The following is a 22,623-nucleotide window of genomic DNA, read 5'->3' as shown; positions in this document are numbered from 1 at the left end:
AGGTTACAAAGCTAGTCAGTGGCAGAGTGAGGATTCAAATCCAGACCTGTGTGGCTTTAATGCCCATCCCTTGGAGTGCCAGGCAACACTGCCACCTTGCAGGAATGACAGTGGTTTGGTTGCTTGGGACTTCCTCCCCAGCCAGCAGCTCTCACCTGTGTAGTTCTTCATCAGAGGGTGAGTACTTGGCGGTGACATCAGCCAGCTCCCCAAAGATCTGCTTGCTGTAAACGGTGAGGGAGGACAGCAGGATTAATTCCTGCCACGTAGAGCTCAGGAGGCACGTGTAATCCTTGATTGAGAGCTCACAGAAAAAAGGCAGTTTCTTGATCCAGGCAATCTGCCTAAAAAGCAGCTCATCAGCAAGGCGGCAAAGCAGGGCAAACAGCTCTGCCTGGGTCACAGCATATCTGAGGGTAGAGATGCAAAAAGGTCACTTCCAGTGGCCAGAGGGTGAGGATGGGGGCACAGGGAGAGAGTACTCCTAAAGGCACAAAGGGTCTAGCAGTGGGCTCCTTGCCCTTGCCCACAGATCTGCAGCTCCATCCAATTCAGTCTAATGATAAAGAGACTGGGGCCAGCAGCAAGCTCAGGGCTGGAGAGGCGGGTCTGGCGAGAAAAGGTAGCTGAGGGGAAAGCTTAGAAATTCAAGCCATTATCAAGGAGTATGACTTTTTTTTTGAGGAGAATTAGCCCTGAGCTAACTACTGCCAGTCCTCCTCTTTTTGCTGAGGAAGCTTGGCCCTGAGCTAACATCCGTGCCCATCTTCCTCTACTTTATACGTGGGATGCCTACCACAGTATGGCGTGCTAAGCGGTGCCATGTCCGTACCCGGGATCTGAACTGGCGAACCCCGGGCCGCCGAGAAGCGGAACGTGAGAACTTAACTGCTGCGCCACCAGGCCAGCCCCTCAAGGAGTATGACTTTTAATGTTGATGTCCACTAATGTCCCATGTATTAGAGAAAATTCCCAGTCACTCCTGCACTAGTTTTGGCAATGAGAGCTCCTTTAGGGTGGATCTGGTGTCCACCCAATACAAGGACTGGCACAAAAGTGAGCCTTGGGGCCAGAAGGCTGAAAGAGAACAGAACACGTTCAGAAGCTTTTCCTGCTCTCACTGCACCCCCTGGTGGTGAGAGTTCAGGAACTAGAGTTGCTCAGCCCTTCCAAGCTACTACTGGATGGAAGGAGCAGGGCATTTCTCATCTCTGGGCTGATGAAATGGGGTCCCAGTTTTCTTTCTCTCAAGGCCCCTTGGCATGACTCTCCCCTACACCCCCCATGCCCAGATCTTAAAAAGTTTTGTGTGGCTTTCTTGTAGGTAGATACTTGAATTTCCTCTTCTGAAATTAGAGACTAGCTTAAGAAATCTCAGGATACCTTTTGGGAGGTCTAAGCTTGATAACACTCAAACAGCCTATGCTCCAGGCCAAAGGAGTGGGTGGGCCTAAAGACTGAACTATTACCTCCCCAGGTAGAGCTTAGAGAGGACTGAACAAGTACTCCTGCCTGCTCAGGCCTGCATACAGAGCACATAGCATCAGGCTACCCATAGGTGTGTTGGCTAGAATGTGGACAGGCCAGTCAGTTAGCACCCTGAGTGCCCTGTAAAAGAGCCTAGACTTGATGCATGATTATCCCCAAAATTACAGCTCATCTCTGGCACAGAAGCACTCAGACCCATCCCAGAGCCTGGCTTACCTAGGCCCAGGCAAAAACAAAAGCCCTTGATCCCAATTTCATATGGATTGGTAAATAGCCCCAACGCTATGAGAAAAGATGCTCAACAGAAAAATAAGGGGCCACTGACTTCAAAGAGAAGCACAGATTTCATCCATTATCCCCCTGACTCATTCTGAAGCCAAGGATGAAGGTGGCACGGGTAGGGAACACTTTGAAGCTGCAAGAGCTAAATAGGGCAGGGCTCACTCACCCATCTTCGATCAACATGGGCGTGCCCAATGGTTCCAGGTCCTCGGCTGACACCAGCTGGTGAATCAGACTGTATGACTGGGGATCCAGGCTGCGAGCTTGTGGGGGCAGAAGCGGCGAGTGGGAAGAATAGCTAAAAAGGTGCGGTATGTATTGATAGTGTGGAGGCACAGACATGCCCATGTACTGCTCCCTGAATGCCATGAATCCGTTTAGTTCCACAGACCTACTGAAGAGAAAAGTCTCATGTCAAGCAGAACCATGGCAGGTCTACCGCCTACTCACAGGAAATGAGCCAGAAGGTGGCTCAGGTGTTCTTTGCCCATGCAGTCTGTCTTCATCAAGCCAGGGACATAATTAATGGTTCCATGCATGTCTCCCCCACCATACTGGGACTCTGTGCGGGTGTGTGTAGGTGTGGCTCACCACTGGACACCCAGGACCTGGCAGAGGAGGTACTGAATAAATATTAGTTGAATGAATTTTTAGTACAGGTGCCACATTTGGAGAGTTAACGGATACTCACAGACTATGATGACAGAGGTGAGTGTTTGTATTTTTAACTGCTACGAAAAATAAAGCACAGACAGGCTAAGTGCCTTGCTAGGCCACAAAACAAATCCGGTACCTAGCAAGGAAGCTGGCATGTGGTAACAACTCCCTGAACATTCAAAGGAAGGAATGAACTAAGGAACAACTGAATGAATAACAGTTACAATGAAATACCAAGAGAAACACAGATTCTTATTTTCCTCCTTTTCCTGGAGAAATCTAACCATTCTGTCAACTAGTTAAAAAAAAAAATTCTCGGGGGCTGGCCCCGTGGCCGAGTGGTTAAGTTCGTGCGCTCTGCTGCAGGCGGACCAGTGTTTCGTTGGTTCGAATCCTGGGCGCGGACATGGCACTGCTCGTCAGACCACGCTGAGGCGGCGTCCCACATGACACAACTAGAGGAACCCACAGCGGAGAATACACAACTATGTACCGGGGGGCTTTGGGGAGAAAAAGGAAAAAATAAAATCTTTAAAAAAAAAAAAAAAAAAATCCTCTAGTTTTACCCAGAAGCATCTCCTGTAACAGGGGTCAGCAAACTATGGCCCATGGCCATTAAAAAATGAAGTTTTACTTGAACATAGCCACACTCATTCATTTACAAATTGTCTCTGGCTGCTTTCACACTCTATAATGGCAGAGTTGAGCAGGTGACACCCAGACCACATAGCCTGCAAAGCCTAAAATATTTACTATGTGGCCTTTATAGAAAAGTTTGTCAATCCTTGCCCTATAAGAAATATTTCTGGGAAAAGGAAAGCTTCCCTGGTGGCTGACAGCAACATTTCACACCTAACAACTAACTACTAACCTAAGATACCATTCTGCTTTTTTTTTTTTTTTTTTTGAGGAAGACTAGCCCTGAGCTAACTGCTGCCAATCCTCCTCTTTTTGCTGAGGAAGCTTGGCCCTGAGCTAACATCCATGCCCATCTTCCTCCACTTTATACGTGGGACGCCTACCACAGCATGACTTTTGCCAAGCGGTGCCATGTCTGCACCTGGGATCCGAACTGGCAAACCCCAGGCAGCCGAGAAGCAGAACATGCGCACTTACCTGCTGCGCCACTGGGCTGGCCCCTAAGATAGCATTCTTGAATGAAGAGTCTCCAAATTGGTATTGAATGACAGCAGCAAATTTGACTAGCTTAAAAAGTTTTCACTGTTTCTTAAAATTTATAAAGTGAAAAATTTTCCTCTTGCTGAGGTAGAGAAATTATAACAATTCAATATCGTTAATGTAGTTTGTTTTATTTCAGTGATAAAGTAAATGAGAGAAAAGAGCTACATTTAAAGGGTTATTCTGTTAGGTGAAGAACGTGTGGGCACGGATAGCAGCTATAGAACTTCATCAGTCTGCAGAAGAGACTGTTGACATTTTCATGGTCTTTAGCAACAAACGGGCTGTGAAATGCTGCTTTGCACCATCCTAGCCACTACCCACAAAGAGTGAGGGAACAAAAGTACAATGGCAGAGACAGACTGGCAAGAATACTCAGCCCAGAGGATCCTTGTGGGTCCACTCCTTGGCTGATCCCTAGATAATGCTGCATTTGTCCCGAAGCTCACCTGGAGGACAGTGTGGAGCCTGGTGAGGGTTGGTTGCTCTCTGAAGCCCTGTTCCCAGGGGAACTGTGGTCACTGTCACCATGGTTGCTCCAGTGATTGGCCTCTTCCTCAAATTCCTGACCAGACATGATCCTTTCGATCTCTTCCTCTGATATCTTTGACAAAGAATTGATACGTGTTAGTGCTCTGCTCCTTCCTTACTACTGAGAATTTATTTAAACTTCAGAGGGATTCCCAGAACTCTGCAGAGAGAAAGCAGGATTCCCTTCCCTGCACTCCCATACTCCAGGTCTCTCACTAGTCTTAGGACAGCTTGGTTGCTCACCTCCCAGCACGTGGCTCACCATGGCCTTCTCCCTGCCCATTTATTCTTCTCGCAAGCCACAAAGCCTCTAGGTTCTTCAACACTTCTCCTTGTCCTTGAGTCTATTCTTTCCTACCCCTGAAACACCACTCTTCAATAACAAACTCCTACCTGCCCTTTAAGATCCAATTCAAATGCCAGCTTCTTTGTGAATCCTTCTATCTACCCTACCTAGACAGAATTTTAGGTCCTTTTCTATCCATTCATAATTCTGTGTATTCTGAGAGAGGCAGAATAACATAGTGGTTAAGAGTATGAATTCTAGAGTCAGACCACCTTTGGTATAATCTAGACTCTGACACTTTCTTCTTGTAAATCCTTGGGCAAGTCACTTAACTATTTGAACCTAAGTTCCTTTATCTGGATGGTGCATAATATTATCTATCTCATCAAATTGCTGTGAGGACTAAATTAGTTAATGTATTATCACATGTTTAGAAAAGAACCTAGCGCACAGCAACAATTATGCATGGTTGACAATGATATCTTCATCATCACTGTTGTTATTTTTAAATCACTTATGAATATGTCTCATAAAAATATCCTCTACAAGACCTAAGGCTATGGTAGCACCTAGAAAAAACTAAGTACTCAATAAATGCACGTTGGATAAACGAAGAAACGTTCACTTATTAAGTACTGATGATGAAACCTGACATGGATTTTCTTAGTAAGAAAGACATTCTTAAGCCTACTGAATAAATAAGAAGAAACTGCAGCTCAGACAAGTGAACTGATGTGCTCAGGACCACAATGCGTGCCCATGTCTGGGCAGGAGTTTGAGGAAGAGGTCAAAATATCCGAGTATTCAGTCCAGTGCTCTAGCTACTATACCACAGGGAGTGAATAAATACTTCTTTTATAAAGTAAAAGTTGAGGCCTAACTGGCTAAAGTCAGCACACAGAACAAGAGTGAGTGCTAAGGAGGAAGAGCCAGATGAATTTTTATTTCTTGTTCCTATGGAAAGCCTGGGAGGACATTTTCTCCCAAGTCTGTCTGACTCAAACCTGCATAATTCTTTGCTCCAGCAGCCTGTGAGGGAACCTTGAGCTGCTCCAATCATAAATAAAGGAGGCATTTAGAACTGGAAGCCAGCCAGCACATAAGACTTGGAGGGAAAACAAGAAATGTTTAACTGTTGCACCAGTTGAGGAGTGATTGGTCTTAAATAGCTTGCACTGCATATTGAATTGGAAAAGCTGTCCGTCTTTATTCAGTCACATGTAGAGTTGCTCAGCCCTTCCAAGCTACTGCTGGATGGAAGGAGCAGGGCGTTTCTCATCTCTGGGTTGATGAGAACTTCTGCAAAACCCTTCCAACTGCTTTTTCTCTGCTCTGAGTTTCACCCTTACCCAGTTCCTCACAACTATTTCTACTGCTAGAATGATCTTCCTAAAACGCAAATCTGACCATGTCCCTCTTTCTACTTAAAACCTTTTAGTGGTTGCCTCTTGGTCCACATCAATAATTCCTGAGGCATGGTCCCTGCCAACTAGTGTGCAGAGAGATTCACTTGATGGGTCATAAACAGATCCAACTCTATCCTGATGAAGTTCTTCTTCTGCTGGCAAGGAAGAACAAGTGGTGTAGGCTGGCCCCACAAAGGCTTTACCTGAGGAGCTATAATCAAAGACGGCTGAAGGTCACTCTTCAGAGATATGATTCCAAACTCAAGGAATCTGCCTTAACTCCTGCTACTCCACTACATGTGCCCAGTGCTCCAGCCTGTCTGAGTGAACTCTTCATCACTCCTTAAAGATTCATCTTCTGGTCTTTTTACAGTCTATTCTGTCTAGCAGGAATAAAAGATGTTTGGCTCCCATCCCTTCCCAACATAGTTAACAACTCCTTTTCCTTCAAAACTCAGTTCAAACTTTACCTTCTCTAGGAAGGCTTCCCTGAGTATCTTCAGTCCCCAACCATGCCTCCAGGCTAAATGGAAAAGAAGCCTGTCCCTTCTGTACTCCCTGGGCATCCTCTGTTACCGCTCACTGTACTCTGCTGTTTGTTTACATCTTTCTCTCTCCCACTAGAGTTCACAGCACAGGAGGCTGGCACAGAGTAAGTACTTAGTAAATGTCTGTGGGACTGAATGGGTGTTGTCATTCCTACTCTACAAATAAGGCAATGAAACTTTCTGCTGATTATATCTTTAGAGACATCGAACAATGAAGTAGTCTTGCTGATTTCTGCCAGGCTGTTATCTACAACCTTAAGTGATTGACATAAAAAATGATCTGGATGGTTTAGAACCAGAATTGAGTTCACTTCCTGTGAAATCCTTAAGAAGGATTGAGGGATCACAAGAAGAGCTTTAATCATTATCTTATGAATTTAAGATTTTCAAAGACTTTCATATCCAGGCTCTGAAAGCAGTTTACAGAAATGAAAGCAAAGATGGCTCCCCCCAGGAGCAGAGGAGAGGATCAATGTGAGCAGCTATAGGAGCAGCTGGAGTCCTGGGCTTCCAGGATGAATCACAAAGAGTAAGGCCTAGAACTCACCTGGACTGGTCCAATGCTCTTGTTCCGGCCTCCAGGCATGCCATCTTCTCTGATTGCTGGAAGGAAACATAAGTAAAGAAAGTCAGAAGCCTGCCCACAGAAGTCAAGGCACAAAAGGAGAACTTATTCGCCCAAAAGCATAAGGTAGTTAACTAATGAAGCCAAGATTAAAATACAGGTCTTTCTGGGCCCAAAGCACACAGTCTTTCCATTATTCCAGGCTACCTCATAGGCAGCAGATACTTTTGGGCCCCCAAGGCACTTGGTATACACTACACACACTGCATCCATTCGATATGCTAAACAAAAGTGGTAGCATTATTAATAATCCCACAGTTACAAATATCGCACCAGGATGATGCATCTGAAGGCTTTGGTAAATTCAAGAGGAGGGACAGAAAGAATATTCCCATTTTTAAATAAAATATTTTTTATTTCCAATGTAAGTTGGAGCCTAATTTGTAGGATGAAGAGAATAGGTTTTTTGTTTTTTTTAATTAATCAGAGTTTTGACCCCACTGGTTCCTCCCTATAAAGGCAGTCAGTAGAGTTCTCCTGCAGTTCATTCCCCAGTCAGGTGATTCAACAAGAGGATAAAGTTATTTAGCACTTTCTAACTATAAAAAGCATCATTTGAACAGAACCAGCCTCATTAAGAATAACTACTACTAATACTATTACCATCACTGTTTATGGAACACTTAATATGGGGGCACAGGGAAGGAACCCCTGATTTGCAATTATAGAAAGGCTCTGGTGTCTGGCAAAGCTTTCTGGAAAAGACAACTTCTGAACTGAGTCTTCAAGAATGAAAAGGATTTATGCAGGCAGGAGAAGGGTGTTCAAGTTTGAGCAGACAGTGCACAGGAAAGCTTTAAGTTGAAAGTAAGCATGGAGTGCTCTTTGTGGGAATTTTCTAGCGGTTCAATCTGGCTGAAGCATGTGTGTGTGAAGAGTAGTAAGATATGAGGCTGGGGAGGCCAAGCGGGGGCAGATCACAGAGAGCCTTGAATGCCGGGCTAAGAGTACAGACTTCAGCAGAGGAGCTGGAGGATAAGATGGAATGCAGGGGACGGACATGGTCAGGTTGGCTTTTTTGAAAAATCCTTGTGATGGCCACTGTGGAGGGTGATTTGGAGGGGGGAATGTTAACAACAGAGTATAGGCTAATGGCATCATGTGAGAGCAAGCTTTGCTATAATATACTTGCTTCAAAAAAAACTGACATTAGGAATCTAGAAAATCCTTGGGCAGGGTTGGTTGCCTCAAAAGGTGAGGGCTCCAAGCATAAAACTCAGTTCTTGTAGTAACTGAATGGTTGACAGGAAGTTCACTTTTAAAGCAGACATCATTCTTGGTATCCTTAAATGATACACTTCAGAATTAGAGTCTAAATCCTGTTTCTGCCTAGTCTGTGTAGTTACAGACAAGTTTGTTCACCTCTCTGAAACTCAGTTTACTGAAGAATAAAGAGGGGCTATTGGAACCTGTCTAATGGGGTACTGTGAGGATTACATATAAAATAATATAGCTAAAGCATCAAGCATCAAGCATAGAGCCTGGCATATAAAGTAGGTATTCAGTAATTAATCCTCTCCTCTCCCCAGCCTCTTTTCTCTGAACACAGGAGTTAAAAAACCAAGGTTCCACTCTCTACTTTGGGGAGCCTTAATATCTTCATCTTTGAAATGGAAGCAACACAGTCTTCTTTACGAGCCTGCTGTGATTTGGAGTGAGAAACATATACAGCCAATGTCAGAGGTAGATGCATGCTGCTGCTGTCTGGGAGCTCTCTTTCAACCTAATTTCAAGTCCTAAAAATCCTTAAATTCCTCCTCTGCTAGTCCAGGGTCAATGACAGTCTTCAGACACTTCTATTTCCAATACTGACAGCTCACATGTCTTTGCTTCAGCTCACAGGTACAGAACAAAGATTTATCACTGGCAGATACAACACTGTATATATTTCACTCTCATTGTTGTGGAGGTGAGCCCAGCCTCCACTTACCACCCTTATTTAAATCTCCCTCACTGCCTTGCTAATTAATTTCCTGACCAGCCAACTTCCAGGTCTGAAAAGATATCTATGTCCAAGATGGGGGACAAGAGAGGGCTGGCTCATACGTGGCAGCTGCATTTTTTTTTTAACAGCTAAGTTTTTAAATTTTGACTTGAAGAGTTGCAAAAATAGTAGAGAATTCCCATAAACTCTACACCCAGCTTTCTCTTCTGTTAATGTCTTACATAACCACAGACTATTCATTAAAACTAAGAAATTAACTTTGGGACAATACTATTAACCAAAGTACAGACTTCGTTCAGATTTCCGCAGTTCCACTGATGTCATTTTTCCATTCCAGAATCCAGTCTAGGATCCTATATTGAATGTAGTTGTCGTGTCTCTGTAGTCTCCTCCAAGCTGCGACAGTTTCTTAGCCCTTCCTTGTCTTTCATGACCTTGACACTTTTGGAGAGCATTTTGTAGAATGCCAGTTATTTTGAAGAATGTCTCTCAATTTGGGCTTGTCTGTTTTCTCATGATTAGACTGGGACTGAATCCCTCCGTGTGTGTGTAAATGTGTAGATGTAGATGTGTGCTCTTCTTAGTGTATAATATCGAGGGTACATGACGTCAGTGTAAACACACTGGTGATGTTAACCTTGATTGCTTGGCTAAAGTGGTATCTGTCAGAACTCTCCATTGAAGCTTAATATTTTTTCCTTTGTAATTATTAAATATTCTGAGACTATGCAAATATTCTGTCCCTTTTTAAACCTATGCTCTCTTATTTTAGCATCCATCAGTGGATCTTACCTGCAGTAATTATTACTGTGGCGTTCTAACGGTGATTTTCTATTTCCCTCCTTCCTTCTATATTTATTAATTAGAATTCTTCTATTAGGAAGAACTGTCACTCCTCTGTTTGTTTATTATTATTATTTTTTTTGAAGAAGAAGAAGAATAGCCCTGAGCTAACATCTGCTGCCAATGCTCCTCTTTTTGCTGAGGAAGACTGGCCCTGAGCTAACGTCTCTGCCCATCTTCCTCTGCTTTACATGTGAGACACCTGGCACAGCATGGTTTGACAAGCAGTGCGCAGGTCTGCATCCGGGATCCGAACCAGCGAACCCCAGGCTGCTGAAGTGGAATGTATGAACTTAACCACTGCGCCACCAGGCTGGCCCCCACTCCTCTGTTTATTTATTCAGTCAGTTCTATCTGTATGAACTCATGGATATTTTATTCTTTGGATTATAACCTATACATAGTTACTTTGTTGCCCAAGTTGTTCCAACTTTGGCCACTGGAGCTCTTTCAGGTTGGCTTCTGTGCCCTTTTGATATGCTTCCTCTCCCCACCCCTTCCTTTCTTTCTTTCTTTCTTTTTTTAATATAGTACATTCTAACTTTCTGGAACCACAAGATGCTCCTCTCTCATCTTATATTTTCCCTGCCTCAGCCCGTGAATCAATCAGTTCTCCACAGAGTCCTGATTCCTTTTACTGATATTTAGAAACCAAGATCTGGGCGCTAGGTGTGCTTGTTGCCATTGGGGTGTCACTGCTTCTAGCCCCTCCCAATGACTAGACCTAGAAAACATATGTATGTATACCTACTCATGTATCTACACACATCCATATCTTTTATCTATCTATATAAACATGAGTCCATATTGATACCTCTTATTCTAATCTTGTACCAGAGGTTTCGTTCTAGCCTTCTCCTTTCCTGATTTATAACTTCTTTCTCTGATATGGGAAACCTGACTCTCATTATCTACCACATATTTAGTTGTCTGTTCAATCCTAGTACGCAAATAAAATAGTGACAGAATTCCTAACCCATAACCTTGAGAGAAACAAATTTACAAACTAGAATACTTTGTTTATGTACAGTTCTTTTTGTCTTCAGCCTTACAGTATATAGTCAAAACACTGTTTTTTAAGGTCAACTCCTTTCTTCCCCATTCCCTTTAGTGTGGCTCTGTGATTTATTCGTAATATCAATTCATTTGTCACGGTCTGAATTCTATCTTTTCCCCCCACATACTGGTTGGTTTTTTAAAAATTAAGTAAAATTCACTTCTTTTGTGGTGTATAGTTCTATAGGCTTTGACAAATTCTTAAAATTATGTGTCAAATACCATGATTCCATACAAAACAGTTCCTTCACCCCAAAAATACTCCAATGGCAACTGCAGATTTAATTCTGCTTTTTCAGCACCAACCAGGAGGTGGCAGGGTTCTCTCTAAGAGGTAGCCTTCACCAGGCAACAGCCTGCCTGCTCTGCATGCAAAATGACCTAGGAAGGCAGCTCCCCATCCCTCACACTCCACTGTGTCATCTTCTCCTGGCTATAGTAAGAGAGGTTATGACATTAAGCTTCTCCCCTGAAATAGGCAAGTTTGGCTGAAAGCCTCAGAATCTCATACTCCAACTGAATAAGCAGGATAATTCATCAGAGAGAGTAGTCAAGAAGGCAACTCATAAATATGCTTTGATAAAATACTCACAGTGAGAGCAACAAAAGGAGATGACAAAACTGGAGACCAAAACCAAAGCAGATGAAGGTGGGAGGATGACCACAGACTCTTTCTTCAAGACAATACTTGTTTGGTATTGGTGGCTGGGAAAGATTTCTGTAAGAGGAAACTGATAGTGGGGAAGGGAGAGGATTTCTAGGTAGAGGAAAGAACCTGAGCACAGGCAGGACAGCGCAAGTCACGCTTGGGGCATAGTAAGTAAGTTCTGGACAGAAGATGAGGTTAGAAACATAGACAGGGGACAAAGCTGGTAACAGTTTAAATGCCCCATTATAGGTGTTTATCATCCAGTAGACATAGGGCATTCCAACATGCAAATAGCTAAGCCATATGGTAGACATGTGGAGCAGCATATTATCCATGTGGTTAGGTACAAGCTTACAAGCTCTGCTTAACAACAAATTACAATTTAATAACTATTAACTGTCAAGATAACTACCACTAAACTAACTACTGGTAAGTCATTTTACCTCCCTAAGCTGCATCTATAAGCTGAGGGTAATAGTTAATAATAGAGTTACGTGTCTTCAATAAGATAATGCATAGAAATAACACATAGAATGCATAGGAGTTGCACAGATAAGTTGCATAAATAATGCATAGATAAGTGCATGAGAGTTTCTGGTACACATAGTGCTCAATAAATATTAGTATTATAAATAAATTATAAATGACCTAAATTTATCTAAATGCCCTTCTATATCTCTCTTACCTTTCTTCATAATGGGCAAGTTTTCAAAAGATTCTTCTTATCCCACACACAAAAATACCAGTCTGCAGTATATCTGGATGTCTGCCTTCGTTAATGCTACAAAAACAATTTGAACAGTTCACTAAATCTAATTAACCCCTACCCCGCACACTACTACTACGAACCTCTAATACCTTGTTGGATATTTTATAGACAATGTCGTGTTTAATCCTCTGGAGAACTCTGAAAGGTAAGTATTATCATACCATTTTAAAGGCGAGATAATTGAGCATCCGAGACATAAAGCGCACTGCCCAAGGTCACAGAGCTAGTCTGTCACCAACCTCTGCCTCCAGAGCCTCTATTCTTTCTACTGAACTACATTGCACTACTCTCCACCCTCCATGAGAATATTACTAGAGTTCTGACATTGGCTCTCTTCTCTTCTGTGTCCAAGTTTTCTCTTTGGGCGATTTCTACCCACTAACAAACTTTACCACTGCTATGCCAACAGCTCCACAAACTTCTACTTGCAGACAGGACTTTTCACCTCAGTAACAATCCTATATATCCAACTTCCTTGGTAGACATCTGTGTGTGTCCTGCTTAGGTACCTCAATCTCAGCCTTGCCAAGGCTAACATCTTCCTCCACCTAGTCTTCTAGCCTGACTTTTTTCCTGGTAGGGCCATTACTATTAATCCAAACCTTCAACTTCAACTTCTGGTGCTGCCCAATACCCAGTATGTCACCAACTCCTATCAAGTAAGTTTTTCCCACATCTTCCCATCTGTGCCATTACTTTCTCTCTCCTCCTTCAGATCCTTCCCATCTCTTATAGAATATTAATCCCATTTAGGCCTTGATTGTTAATTAAGATCTTGCCACTTAGAGCCTGTGCATTCATTCTCACAGAATCCTTAACATCTCACCAGTCTTTCTCCCCACCTGGTCTGGGAGATCCCTGTAGGCAGGAACTGTGCCAGATTCATTTTTGGGTTATGAGTACAGAATACAAGGCCTGGCATATAGTGCAGGCTTGGGAAATGATTAACTCCAAGGCTTAATAGTTGACACTATAGGTAAAGTGATGGATAAAGGGTAGATAGTAGAGTCACAATCACCACTCACCCTTCCGGTTCATCCCCATCTGGAGGCACTTGAGCAGGCGACAGTACTGGCACCTGTTCCTCTGCTTCCGAGACATGACACAGTTCTTGTCACGGCTGCACCGATATACCCGCTTGTTGCAAATGCTCCGCTTGAAAAATCCTTTGCAGCCCTCACAGGAGATGATTCCATAGTGCAAGCCTGTGGCACGGTCCCCACAAATGAGACAGGTTCGTTGTTCAGCTCGATCATCTGGAACAGAAACTGAATATATTCAAGTTAGAATACAGAGGAAATAACAGCGTTAAGCCTGCAGTTCTAAAACAAGCAAGTTTGTTCTGGGTAGATCAAGAACGTCACCTTCTCCAGGCTAAGTGGCAAACAGGGGGCATCTTTAGAGCCCTTGTCCTAGGAACAGACCCCTGTATCTACCTGTAGATACCACAAACACAAACAGTCTATCTAAAAAAGAACTCATGCTCCTACCCCTGGGTTTCATCATCACTTGGACCAGTATCCAAGTCAAAAATCCGTGAGATATCTTTGATTCCTCCTTCTCCTTACCTTCTTCAGCCACAACTCATCAATTCTACCCTGTAGGAAGGTGGTAAGGATTACAATGTATGTAAGTGCCCAGCGCATGGTTTATTCCCCAAAAATGGTAGTTGTAATTGTTAACAAGTGAAGAAGCTTTAACCATGCCCGGCTGAGCCATCCATCCATCCATCCATCCATCCATCCATCCATCCAACAGACATATATTGAGCAACTATTCTCCTCTAGGCACTGTTGTAAGGCAGGGGTACAACAGTGAATACAAGTCCCTGGTGGAGTGAAGCTTACATTTTATCAGAACCCTGTGTCCAGGCCCTGTGGTAGGTACTAGGTATTCAGTAATAAATCATCATGATCTGCATAGTCAAGGAACTCACTGCCTAGCAACAAACAAGCTCGTCAAAGAGGAAATTCAGGCTGGAATATAGCTCTCCACTTCCTCTTCCCTCAAATTCCTACTCACTCAGGACTAAGCAACTGCCAAAGAAAAAGTGCCCTGGTGAACTGTGATGTCATACCTTGCTAGCAGGTGCAAGAAATCTCCAGGAAAGGTTTTGACTAGAGGCTAAGGTAGGAAAACAGAGACGTGAACCTTACTCCTGAGTAACAGGTAAGGTATAATGATTAAGAACACAGCCCTTAGAATTAGAGAGATCCTTATTTAAACCCCAATTCTGACACCTACTAGAGCTGGATAAAACTGGGAAAATTAAGTTACTCACCTATGAGAGTCTAGTTTCTCTCATCTGTAAAATGGGGATTATAATGGTACCTATATACCATGGTTAAAGTACTCAGCACAGTGCTTGGGCTACAAGACATTTAATAAATGATAGCTATTATTTTTATCATTATATCCTAACAGATCCACAATAATATGATAGTGACATTCATCAAAAAGAAAAGCATTTGAAGGCAATGTTAAAGGAGGGGCATGGTAGAATATGTATGAGAGATGCAGAGAAGGAAGGAGGCTACAGCATTTATGGAGCCTTTATTATATGCCAACTTTGAGATATGTCCTTATGACTCCATTTGTAGTAGGCTGGATAATAGCCACCAAAAGATTATCAGGTCCTACTCCCTGAAACCTATAAATGTTATCTTGTAAGGAAAAGGGTCTTTTTGCGGATATGATCAAATTAAGGGTCTTGAGTTGGGGAGATTTTTCTGGACTATAAGGGTGGGGCCTACTTGCGATTACATGTCTTTATAAGAGAAGCAGAGGGACATGTGATATAGACAGAAGAGGAGAACACACAAACACATACACACAAAAACACAGTGAAGGTAACGTGAAGACAGAGGCAGAAGTTGGCCATAAGCCAAGGAATACCAGCAGCCACTACAAGCTGCAAGAGGCAAGGAACGGATTCTCCCCTGGAGCCACTGGAAAAAGGATGGCTCTGACCACACTTTCAATCCAATCCAATCCAATGCTTTTGGACTTTGAGAACTGTGAAAGAGTAATTTCTGTTGTTTTAAGCCACCCAGTTTGTGGTAATTTTCAACAGCAGCACAGGAAACTAACACATATATATTTTTTTCATACGGGGAAACATTTATTAAGACTGTTGCCCAAAGTCACACAGCAAATAGCAGGTATGCAGAGAGAAGCAGAGATATGAAACCACACAGCTAGGGAAACAGAGAAAGACAGATATTGAAGGAGGAATTGCCTAGGTTCTTGAGGACTCTACAGTCTCTAGTTACAGACCTTTCTAAGCCTTTCTAAGGCTTGGAAGCACTTCCCAACTGCGGGAAAACTGACAAACTGTGACAAATTGACGCTCTCATGTTCTTGTAATACAATCTTTTTTTTCTTTCTTAACTTAAATGAGTTTCTGTTATTTCTAACTAAAAGAAATATGGCTAAGATACCCTATAAAAATGGCTCCGGTGTAATAAAGCATTCCTTTTCCTTTTCAAAATGCAAAGGAGCTCAAGGTAAACATTAGAACAAAGTTACAACAGCAAATTAAAAAACTACACTACAGGGGGCCGGCCTGCTGGCACAGAGATTAAGTGCACACATTCCGCTTTGGCGGCCTGAGGTCCGCCGGTTTGGATCCCAGGTGTGGACATGGCACCGCTTATCAAGACACGCTGTGGTAGGCGTCCCACAAATAAAGTAGAGGAAGATGGGCACGAATGTTTAGCTCAGGGCTAGTCTTCCTCAGCAAAAAGAGGAGGACTGGCAGATGTTAGCTCAGGGCTGATCTTCCTCAAAAAAAAAAAAAGAACAAAACAAAAACTATACTAGAAAAAATCAAATAGGCAAAATGAATGGCACAACAATAGCACTATGTGTGATTTGGGATTCCCAGAGTGCTAGGCTTGAGCTGCTCAAAGGGCTTGGAAATAGAGCGTGGAACACTGTTGGGAAATCATGATTGGCTACAGAGGAACCTAAATTTTCTCATTTTAAATTATAACCTTGAATGTTCTATTATATTTATACACATTAAAATATAAACCAGCACTCTACTAGAGGAAACTTAAAAATAGTTATAATCAATATCTACAAGAATCACACCCTTCCTTTCTTCATGGATATGATTTCACTGAGTACCTACCATAACTAGGCACTGTGCTTTTGGTTTGGTTGTGTTGTGTAATTCTCATAATCCCAAAGGTGGGTACCACTGTTATCACTATTTTGTAAGTGAGAAAATGGAGATCTCAAAAAAAAGTTAAGTAACTTGTCCATTTAGGAAGTGGCTGACCCTAATCTGCCAATATCAGAAATGGAGTTCAATAACCTCTTCATAAAGCATTCATACGGCATCCTCTGCAGCTTCTGAATCCAGAACAAAGGACCCAGTGAACAACAATCAAATACAGACCTGTTAGGAATCTGCTCACATCTTTAATACTGCTTGTTTTTTTTCATGAGAGTTAAAAAGGCCACACCAAGATTAAAGACAAAAGGGGAATATTTCTCCACTGATGGGCACAAAGAGACTAGATTCCCTTGGAGTCTTATGACTGGTTCTTGGTCTGGCCATATCTATTCTTATTGCCATGTTCTGTTTCTATAAACAGCACTGGTCTATGCCACAGACCACGAATTAATTCAGAAGGAAGTTTTTCAAAGCTACAAGAGAAAGGCCCTCTCCTGATCAAGCTTGTAGCCCTTCCAAGAAGCATTTGGCAAACTTCTCTCATAGCACGTGGAGAAAGATCATAGTAACAGGAGAAGCTACTGTTAACTGAGCACTTGGGTGCCAGGCTCCATGCTAACCACTTAACATACATTATTGTGCTGAATCATCACAACAAACCTAAATGAGGTACCCTTATTTTACATATGAGGAAACTGAAGCTCATGAGGTGATAATCACTTTCCAACAGTCATTCAGCTAGTAAGAAAGGGAGCTACAGCTGGAACCCCTAAACTCTATACAACTAACCATCATATTCTGTGGCCACAGCAAGGCAAATCTACCCATTCTATTCGCAGGTAAGTCAGGCCCTTCCCTACTTGGACAAAAAACCCCCAAAAGCTAAAAAGCCAATGTCTCCCTTCGTAAACAAACAAACTGAAGGAAAATGGACCTAATGGTGCCCAGCCAGATGTCAGATATAGATTTCTGCACCTCCTATTCTTATAAAAGACTTGAAAAGTATTCAATGCATGTTTATGTCCATTATCTCATTTGTACCAGGCCAGGACAAGGATTACTCTTATCTTACAGATACAACAAACAACGTTCAGTGTGTACCAACTGTGTACCATGCAACGTTCAAGAAGTTTTTACATGTAGTTTTATTTATTCATCACAATAACTATGAAAGGTATCACTGTCCCCATATTACAGAACCTGGAGTCTTAGAGTTAGAAAGTGCCTTAAGACATTGCCTTGAACAGATCCTTTACCTGAGGCATGAGTTCCCTCTAAATATTCCAAGACACGAGGTTGCCCCACACTCTACTTGCACATCTCTAGTGACTCAATAAGGTACTTCATTCCATTCATTCCATTTTAGATAGTTTTAATGGTTCAAAAGCTTTTCTTTACACTGAGCCAAACTCTGTTGACCTGAAGCTTTCCCCATTGCCCTGAGTTATGTGCCCATGGGTAAAAAATAAATGTATAATCCAACCTAGTTCATACACCAACCACTCAGAGATTTAACAATAAATGGAGTTCCCAACTGTGAATTTTTTCTTCTCCCATTTCTTATTCTTAATGAATTATATAGTATTAAAATCTCTTTAAAACAAAGTATCCAGAACTAAGCGGTGTGTTTTTCTTAATATAATTTAATATTCAATTATCTTTGCTTATATGTTTCTGCAGCTATCAACACCAGTAAAAACATGGTATTTTATAATTACTGATGCTATAAAAATGCTATACATTTTATAATGGGACAACTCAAGCTTAAAGAGGCAAAGAAATTTAATCTTGGTTACATAGCCAGTCAGGAGTGGAAGTGAAATTAGAATTCAAGACCCTCCAATTCTAAGACTGCCATATTTCTAATTCCCCCTACATTTTATTCCTATCTAGTTCACAGATATCTAAAACCCGAAGTATTTATCACATACACCATTAACCCAGGTCTTTCTTATTCCATTCTTGGGGAGGTGAATGTTGAACCCAAGGGTAGGACATGACATTTGTCCTTGCTATCTTTATATAATAAGTTCTATATGTCATTCTGATTTATTCAAATCTTTGGGGATCCAGTCCTGCTACCAAGTATGTTAGTTATTTCTCTCGCCACCTTGTTTTCTCCATGCATGGTCAATATTCGATTATTTTCATTTCCATCCTTAAAACAATATTAAACAGAATGTGGCCTTCAGGCAAGCTGTTGGAGCCCCTTCTCCAATCTGACTTAACCATTAGCATTTTGAAATAGTTGTTCAACTAGTTTTGTCTCTTAATTAGGCCAGACACTCTAGTCTGGCCTGCATTTCTCTCTTATACATAAAGATATCACAAACAACTGTGTCACATGCCTCAGTGAAATTCCAGATTCATTACATCTACATTCTGTGACTGGTAAGCCTAACACAAAGGAAATGTTCAAAACACTTCCTAATTCAGCACTCTTAATCTATTAATTCAATGTTCTTAATCTGTATCATTCTACTTACAATATAACGGCAATAAAATCAGGCAAATAAGTACTTCAAAGTGGAGACTATGGCTCATAGTAAGTGTAGTGCTCATAAGTCAGTAAAATAAGAGACAGAGGAGTTGATGAAAAGCTGAGAGTTTGAAAAATGATAGGTATTTGGAACTCTGAACAAGGCAGTTTGCTATCTACAAAAGGAGCAATGGGTAAAAAATAGTGTGAGAGAGAGAAGACTCTTAACTAATTTACCAGAGAAACTGAATGTTTGTCTTGATCTGGAGTACTAGGTAAAGTACTAGTAGTAGGAGAAGATCAAGTACTAGTACTGCTGCTTTAAAAACTTTAAAAATATCATTTCCTATGAACAGGGGCCAGGACTTCTTAGAGAAATGGTTGATTCCAGGTTTGAGGCAGAATATATACAGCATGAGTCTTGCTGTGCCACCCAAAACTAATAATGGGATCATGTCGAAAGGATACAGGAAACAACATAAAAAAGCATCCCATTGGCCTGAAATGGAGCAATGTATGCATCAAAAAGAATAATTACAGGGGCCGGCCCAGCGGCACAGCGGTTAAGTGTGCACGCTCCGCTTCAGCGGCCTGGGGTTTGCCGGTTCAGGTCCCAGGTGTGTACATGGCACCGTTTGGCACGCCATGCTGTGGTAGGCAACCCACATACAAAGTAGAGGAAGATGGGCACAGACGTTAGCTCAGGGCCAGTCTTCTTCAGCAAAAAGAGGAGGAATGGCAGCAGTTAGCTCAGGGCTAATCTTCCTCAAAAAAAAAGAATAACTACGGAAATGAATTAAAACACTTCAAATATGAAAATCAATGCATTCATAATAATATTAAAAAGAAAAATCTCAGTTACTACTGGAGGTTGCTAGGACACCAATTCATTATTCTGAAAATTGATGAATAAAGGGAAAAAATCAAACATTACAGTAAAAACTATTAGAATCCTCCTCTCTTGTTCCCCTCCCGAAGAGTAAGAGAAGAGAGGAGGGTGGAAACTCAGACAGGTTTTAAGAACTTTAAACTTTACCTGAGGAGACTGGGATTAGGCGAACAGAACTGCCTGGCAGTAAAGGGAACAGGCTTGGGTGGGGAGGTAGAGTTGATCCCAGGTCCAATGGCAAGGTAAGTCTCAACTCCAGAGATGGAAAGGAAAGAGCTCTGCAGATGCAGCTGTAAGATGTCAGCTCTACAAATTTCTTGAGCAGAGGCAGTAGAACATAGAGATTAAGAACTTGGACTCTAGAGTCAAATTCCTTGGGTTCAAATCTAGGCTCTGTCACTTGCTACCTGTGTGACTTTGGAAAGTTTCTTAAGCTCTGCAGTGGTACCTCAGTTTCTAGTCTATAATATGTGGATAATATCACCTTCTTCAAAGAACTGTTGTGAGAAATCAATGAGTTAACAGATTACCTATAAATGACATGGAACCTTACCTTCCTTGTGGTCTGTATTAGAATAAAATAGCTTTGCAAACTCTAAAGTACTAGACAATACTGTTGCTTAATTGTCTTTTTTCTTTTTTTTAACCTAAAAAACTTGTAAAAAAATTACACCAGCACAGAGGAGTAGTATTCAGTCTGTCTGGTGGCAGGGGAGGGAAGGTAATGACAGATTTCCTAGAGAAGGTGAGTTCTGTAATATGACTACCAGTCAGACAAATGAAAGTAGAGGAGGGTACAGGCAGAAGAAACAATGTCATATAAAGTCATGTCTTAAATTTGGATCTGGAAACCTCTCTCCAACTTGGGATACCTCTGAAAAGAATCTCATTCCTTTCTAAAACAGCCAATATAGTTTACTAAGCTTCAGTAAGACTATCAAGATGAGTTATACAGAAATATCCACAGATATAATATCAGGTTATGTCCTACCCTCTATATGTAAAAGAGTCATGATCTGCCCACAATATTGTTCCTGCAAAATGTTCTAAAAGGAGCTTGCTGCTTATTCATGATAAATAAATGTACCTATACATGAACATTATTAGAAAAAAGGTAACATGCTTGTGTTTGCCACAGTCTTCCAAACCTTGAGAATGAGCTTATTTTTTGTTAAATCAGAAATTGTTCTACTGCAGGTAACAGGAATTATCATATTAAATTTCATTTCTTCAAATTTTAACAGTTCTGCTGAGATAGATAAGGGCAGATGCAGAACTCAGTTAGAGTGTCTACGGACACAGATTAATTTTCAGAGGCAGAAATCTCAAACTCAAAGCAAATAATGAAAATGATGAATAAAACAGCTGATATGGTTGGCTTAGAAGATTAATAACAATTTGAGCCAGGTGTCTCTTTAGAGCACCATTGACATGTGACTGCTCAAATAAATGGATATTCCCATCTCTACATCATTTAGCAGGAACAGTAAGTAAATGAAAACAAAGCTATCTAGATTCTTGTTTTATAAGAGTGACAGGACCCCTTAGTTACACCTAACTAAGGTTACATTACAGATCAAGTCTCAATTAAAGACATTAACAGTAACATCTGGCACCATGACTGCTACAGAAAAGATGCTCAATTTGTTAAACGAATGAATGAACAATAAATGAATAAATTATATGGCTTAGTGCAGTGTTTTCCAAATTACAAATAATAATCTGTAGCATCATGACTAGCATTTTTAGAAGAAATGAAATAGAAAATACAGTTTCAAAGTGAATTACATGTAGTAAGGGTAAAATACTACGAAACCTTTCTTTCAATTAAAGTGTGTGCATTTGTGTGTCTGTGTGTACGTGTGTGGTGGAGTACGGAATCACAGTGTACTATAGGGGTCGAAGTGTAAAAAGTTTGAAATACACTGGATTGATGGACACACTGGGTATGAATTCCAGCTACTTCCTAGCTTTGTAACTGTGGGTACATGTCTCAGTTCTCTAAGTCTCACTATCAATTGTAAAATAGAGATAACAATAGTACTCACCACATGGAGTTACTAAGGAATAAATGATATAGGTAAACCATAATAGTAGCTAACATGTACCTGGTGCTTATTAAGTAACAAGTTCTGTTCTATATGTATCACATCTAATAATTCACTCATTCCTCACCATTCTATGTAGTAATTACTACTATTATCTTCATTTTGCAGATGAAAAAACTGAGGCACATGTAGAGTAAGAAATACTATACCCAGGGTCACCATAGCTAGTAGGCAGCAGAGCCAGGATTCTAAGCAGACAATTTTGCACCAGGATCTGAGAACTTGCTCAGTATATTATACTGTTTAATACAATGACTAATACAGTAAATACACAATAAATGTCAGTTGTGCTGTTGTTATTAAAGATAGGTTTTCTTACAAAGGCATAAAGATACTTGCAGCCCTATGTTCATTGCAGCATTATTCACAATAGCCAAGACTTGGAAGCAACCTAGGTGCCCATCAAGGGACAAAGAGATAAAGATGTGGTATATATATACACAATGGAATACTACTCAGGCATAAGAAATGATGAAATCTTGCCATTTGTGACAACATGGATGGACCTTGAGGATATTATGCTGAGTGAAATAAGTCCGAGGGATAAAGTCAAATACCGTATGATCTCACTCATAAGTAGAAGATAAAAACAATGACAAACACACACATAGCAACTGAGATTGGACGGGCGGTTACCATGGTGGAAGGGGGTATGAGGGATGGCAAAGGGGGTGATTAGGCTCACATGTGAGGTGACGAC

The 22,623-nt window shown here is 41.4% G+C and overlaps 1 protein-coding gene across 6 annotated transcripts in view; it reads right to left on the bottom strand.

The window, feature by feature from the left end:
- Nucleotides 1–22,623, bottom strand: part of NR6A1 (nuclear receptor subfamily 6 group A member 1) — a 217,287-nt gene that overhangs the window by 16,865 nt on the left and 177,799 nt on the right. For 3 of the 6 annotated variants that reach the window (XM_070518770.1, XM_044778803.2, XM_014840636.3), the window contains 5 exons: nt 13,290–13,532; nt 6,925–6,980; nt 4,056–4,210; nt 1,937–2,164; nt 156–410 (listed from right to left, as the gene is read on the bottom strand). In XM_070518770.1, coding sequence (XP_070374871.1) covers nt 156–410; nt 1,937–2,164; nt 4,056–4,210; nt 6,925–6,980; nt 13,290–13,532 — 937 coding nt within the window. Of the gene's footprint in view, nt 1–155; nt 411–1,936; nt 2,165–4,055; nt 4,211–6,924; nt 6,981–11,438; nt 11,565–12,180; nt 12,277–13,289; nt 13,533–22,623 lie in introns of those variants that run through there. The other 3 variants (XM_070518771.1, XM_044778804.2, XM_014840638.3) reach the window with 2 other exon arrangements.

This window comes from Equus asinus, chromosome 10 (genome assembly GCF_041296235.1).
Source record: "Equus asinus isolate D_3611 breed Donkey chromosome 10, EquAss-T2T_v2, whole genome shotgun sequence".
NCBI lineage: Eukaryota > Metazoa > Chordata > Mammalia > Perissodactyla > Equidae > Equus > Equus asinus.
Note: the sequence above shows the minus strand (reverse complement) of the source record. Positions and strands in the feature narration are given on the sequence as shown.